Raw genomic sequence first — 4,423 nt, forward strand, 5'->3', positions numbered from 1 at the left:
TGGAGCAACATAGCAACTATTTTAAGGCAAATAAACACTTTCAGAGTTTTATTCCCAAACTTTCAAGAATAAAACAGTTTCCAGCCTTGATTCTTTTTCCTCTGTAACTTTCCTAATTCTTTCTAAAATATTAAATATCACTTTCTGCATCAAATACTGACAGAGGGCAGGTAATTATCATTAACTAAAACTAACAAAATAACAAAGACAGAAACTGAGAAAACATTTTAGTAAACTGAAATAAATAAAAAACTGTGACTAACTGGAACTATATTGTGCATTTATAAAGCTAGCTAAGACATAATGAAATCATAGCTATAATATTCTTGTTATGAATCCATTTTATAGCCTTTCCAATTGACGTGAAATTTACTATTTCCCCCCACAAGTAGTTTACTTCATCAGTCTGCAAATCAAGATCATCCACTGTCACTAGTCTGCAAAATGGTGACAGGAAATGTTGGGAGAAGACGCCGCAGTCAGCTGGTTGTTCAACAATAACTGAATACATTTTTGGAAAATTGTATCTTCTGTTGAGTTTTCATCACCCAAACAATGTAAATATAATCACTACACTTTGACCTTTATGAATTCTGCACCTAAAAATTAACCAAAGTATGAAAAAAACTAAAACTACAGCTATAACTAATAAAAAACAAATAAAATCTAGCAAATATAGTTTTAAAAAAAAACTAATTAAAACTAACTGAATTGCACAAACAAAAAGTCACAATGAAATAAAACTAAACTATAATGAAAAACCCAAATTGTAACCCTAGACTGGACCGATGCATCCCTGTTCAGGTAAAATAAGTTTAAAATCTGTAAAATGAACACTTCTGGAACAACACTTATATTCTTATTACTTATGCTTCAAAAGTAGTCTGACATGAAGCCTCTAATCTAAAGTGATAATCTGATCTTTAAAGTTGAAATTATTTGGATTTATTTTCATAGGTGAGGTGGTTTTCAATAGTTTTTATAAGATAATACACCTGCTGCTTCAATTTTTATTTTTAAAATTTTTGTCAACCAGAACCTAATTTCCTTAGGATACAAAGTGATAAATATGGAATTTACCATCCAAATTTTAACTTTCAACTCTTAATAATAGGATACAAACTAAGAATTTATATAAAAAATATATAATTGTGAATTTTACACTGATGTAAGTTTCAAGATTAAAACTGGAATTCGGAGGAAAAAAATCTGAATTCTAAGATTGAAGTCCATTTTTAGTGTCTCTAATCATCTACAATAATATAGAGATATTTGTAATATTAATACAAATGATCCAATCATATCAAATTTATTGCATTATTCTTCATCGACTTTTATTTTGACAACCACCACTCTCCGTGTGTCGCGGCTCGTTTCCATGGTGACTAATGTAAACAACTGAGAAGTTTTGGACGTGTTTTGGAAACAAATCTTGGTGAAGTAAAATGGCACAAAAAAGTACGCAAGACGGACAGGTTGATGACCTTTTCATCGTATTTGAAGGCTCTTCCTCGGAGGATGGGTCTCACGCCCGGCAGCTCTGGAAATCCATAGCCCTTCTTCCGCCGCTGGAATCCCGGTTAGCATCGGCAGACATCCGCCAACGGCTGCCGGTGGCGCGTCCGCAGCGCCGCGGGACCTCCCATGTTGACGACCCGGTCCCACTCACCGTGTGCAGTGAACGGCAGAGAGAGGACGAGCGGCGGCGGTACCAGGCCATGGCCGACCAGAAGAAGGAGGTGATGGCGCTGCTGGGGAGGCAGAGGCAGCAGAGGATCCAGAGGGAGCGCCTGTCCGCGGCCGTTAAACCGAAGAATAAGGTGGTGGAACCACCAGACCCAGAAACTGAGCTGGACAAGGAGCTGGTCAGACAGCTTCCGTAAACTAATTTATATATTTAAAAAATGGTGACTAAATAAATGAGCCACCCAACTGTAATGGGCTGGTTGGAGATGACATTTTAGTTTTAAATTTTTTGGTGGTGAAGAGTTTTGGAGACGGCGGGTTAGCGCTCCCTCTCGTGGTCACCGTTAAAAACCGTTACCAACATGCTAACAAAATGCTAGCATAGCTGTAACATTCCTAAAGATACAAGGCGGCTTAATTATATCCCTCTAAATATATTTTATCAACAAAACTGATTTGTTTGAAATAATTAAATTTCGTAAAGGAGAAAAAGGTCCAAACCAACCACTGTGAGAAAGGACTTACCCAATTAGCAATGACTGTCTGTTCATAAATTACTTAAGATTAGGGAATGATTTTAATTTCTTATAGCCTACTTCATGCTGTCAGACAGGTTCTGTTTTAGTGATGTGTTTCTATAGGTGAGCCCAGAATCCGGCCTGGGTGTGGCAACTGAATTTGAACCAAAACAAAACTGATCTGAAACAATTAACAGTAACAAAATAGCAAAAACTAGAGAAATCTGCAAGGGGCAAATGTTTTTTTTATGGAGGTAGAGTTTTGCCACACAGCATAGCTAGCTGCAAATAGAAGTTAGAAAAGCAAGAATATGTCAACGTTAAGTATGAACATTTACAAGATGTACAGAATCTCCATCTAAACTAGTAGTGACCCAGAAAGGACAAAGATAAACAGAAAATAGTATCTAAATCGCTGTTTATTGTTATCTTATTCACAAGCACTAGCACTGTAGCACAGCTATCTTCTATAAGAAGTCAGAAAAGTTAACACATTTTATCTTTTAAATTGGATTTTCTGATGGAGAGCAAAATTCATGATTCTGTCAATTATATCCAGTTGACCAGCGCCTGACGAAACAAAACACCCCGAAGCCATCATACTGCACCACCGTGTTTGACTGTCAGTGTGACAGTTTGTTGCTTTAATACATAGGATCTGGTAAGTTTGGACACCTTTATCTCCTGAATGAAATCATCATTTTGTGTTAAAGGAAGGTTGGACGAAGAATATATCTGTTTGCTTCCTGCATCATAACTTCAGGTGAAATAAAACTGCAGTAAATATTCAAATCTTGCTTGCTTAGCAAGACAGTCCTAGCCATAATAGGATAAGATGAGGTCAGCAGAAAGATAACGTCAAATAATTTGCTTGAAGTGTTTCAAGCAGACACGAAACCCTGCTGTCTGTAAATGCTCTCAGTTTTTACCTGAATCACTAAATTCAGGTGTTCCAGTCACTTCGTGTATAAAATCCAACCCAAAATGCTTCTGCAATGTTTGCAAGTGAACTTCAGCATGTTACCTGTTCTGTAAGTACAGTCCCAAAGTTTCCTCTTTACTAAACACTCCAGTGAGTTTGGTTTGGAAGAAATGCAGAGTCCTTATCTTAACCCAATAAAACACCTTTACAACATAGACTGTGAGATATGTATTCTCATCCAACATCTGACCTCACAGATGCGCTTTTAAGAGATGATCAACAATTCCCATGAAGGCACTTCTACACCTTTTGGAAAACGGTGAAACAGTTGTGGTTGAAAAGATTAGAAATGATGATGCTAACTCCCATCTCAAGTTCTTATATGAGTGAAGGCAGCCGAGTGAAAATAATACTTATTGGTCCTAATTATAAAATGTGACCTGGTTATTCTGAATTAGGTTTCAGATGTAAGAAAGTCTTTAAACATTTTACAGCTGAGTAAATTCAGCATGAAGAAGTTGAGGAACTTTCTTCTGTTTTTGTTCTGGAAACTGGTGGAAAAATTCACACTGAATTAGTAAAAGTGAAACTGTTTTCTGAAAAGGTTATTGAGGCATTGATGTTTTTATTAACTATCTATTTTTACGTTCTACTTGTAAAAGAAAAATTAAAATATCCAACTGGAAATTAAATATGGATTCAAAGAAAAAGGGAAACCAAATTTTATTTTGTTTTCATTTTGTAGATGTGATAAACTGGAGACCTAATCAGAGTGTAACATCCTCTCCACCCCATTGACCAGGGGTGTCAAACTCGACTTCACCGAGGGCCACTTCAGCATATTGGCCCCCCTCAACGGGCCACATTGACGGTACAGATCAGGAGGGCATCCCTGCTAAAACACCCCAGACAAAAGGTTGACTTCCCTCATTCAGTTCTGTAGAGGCTTAGAATGAGTCAATGGTCCAGGTGTGTTAGAGAAGGAACCATCTAAAGCTGCAGATGGTAGCTCTGGAAAACTTGGGCAGCCCCAGCATAAATGTATAAAAACACAATGTGAAAAATAAATTAAACACCACCTCATATTGTTAAATAACTGATTTTATGTATTGAAGTTTTAAATATTACATTTGAGTTTCCATGGATGTAAAATTACTGCTCAGTTTAAAAATTATATTTAAATCAGTGTTTAAAGGTAAGCAAACTAATAATAAAAACAAGGCACATGGGCAGACATTATAGACTTTATGCAAATATTTAATCTCTGAGGCAACTGAAATCAATTAATTAAAAATAT

The 4,423-nt window shown here is 36.3% G+C and overlaps 1 protein-coding gene across 1 annotated transcript; it reads left to right on the forward strand.

Moving 5' to 3' along the window:
* The first annotated feature begins 1,351 nt into the window (after positions 1 to 1,351).
* Positions 1,352 to 1,956, forward strand: hoatz (HOATZ cilia and flagella associated protein). The gene has a single exon (XM_007565029.2). It carries the CDS (start codon positions 1,446 to 1,448, stop codon positions 1,881 to 1,883), a length of 438 nt encoding a protein of 145 aa, XP_007565091.1. The 5' UTR covers positions 1,352 to 1,445; the 3' UTR covers positions 1,884 to 1,956.
* Positions 1,957 to 4,423: the final 2,467 nt, after the last annotated feature.

Source organism: Poecilia formosa, unplaced genomic scaffold, assembly GCF_000485575.1.
Source record: "Poecilia formosa unplaced genomic scaffold, Poecilia_formosa-5.1.2 Scaffold170, whole genome shotgun sequence".
Classification (NCBI taxonomy): domain Eukaryota; kingdom Metazoa; phylum Chordata; class Actinopteri; order Cyprinodontiformes; family Poeciliidae; genus Poecilia; species Poecilia formosa.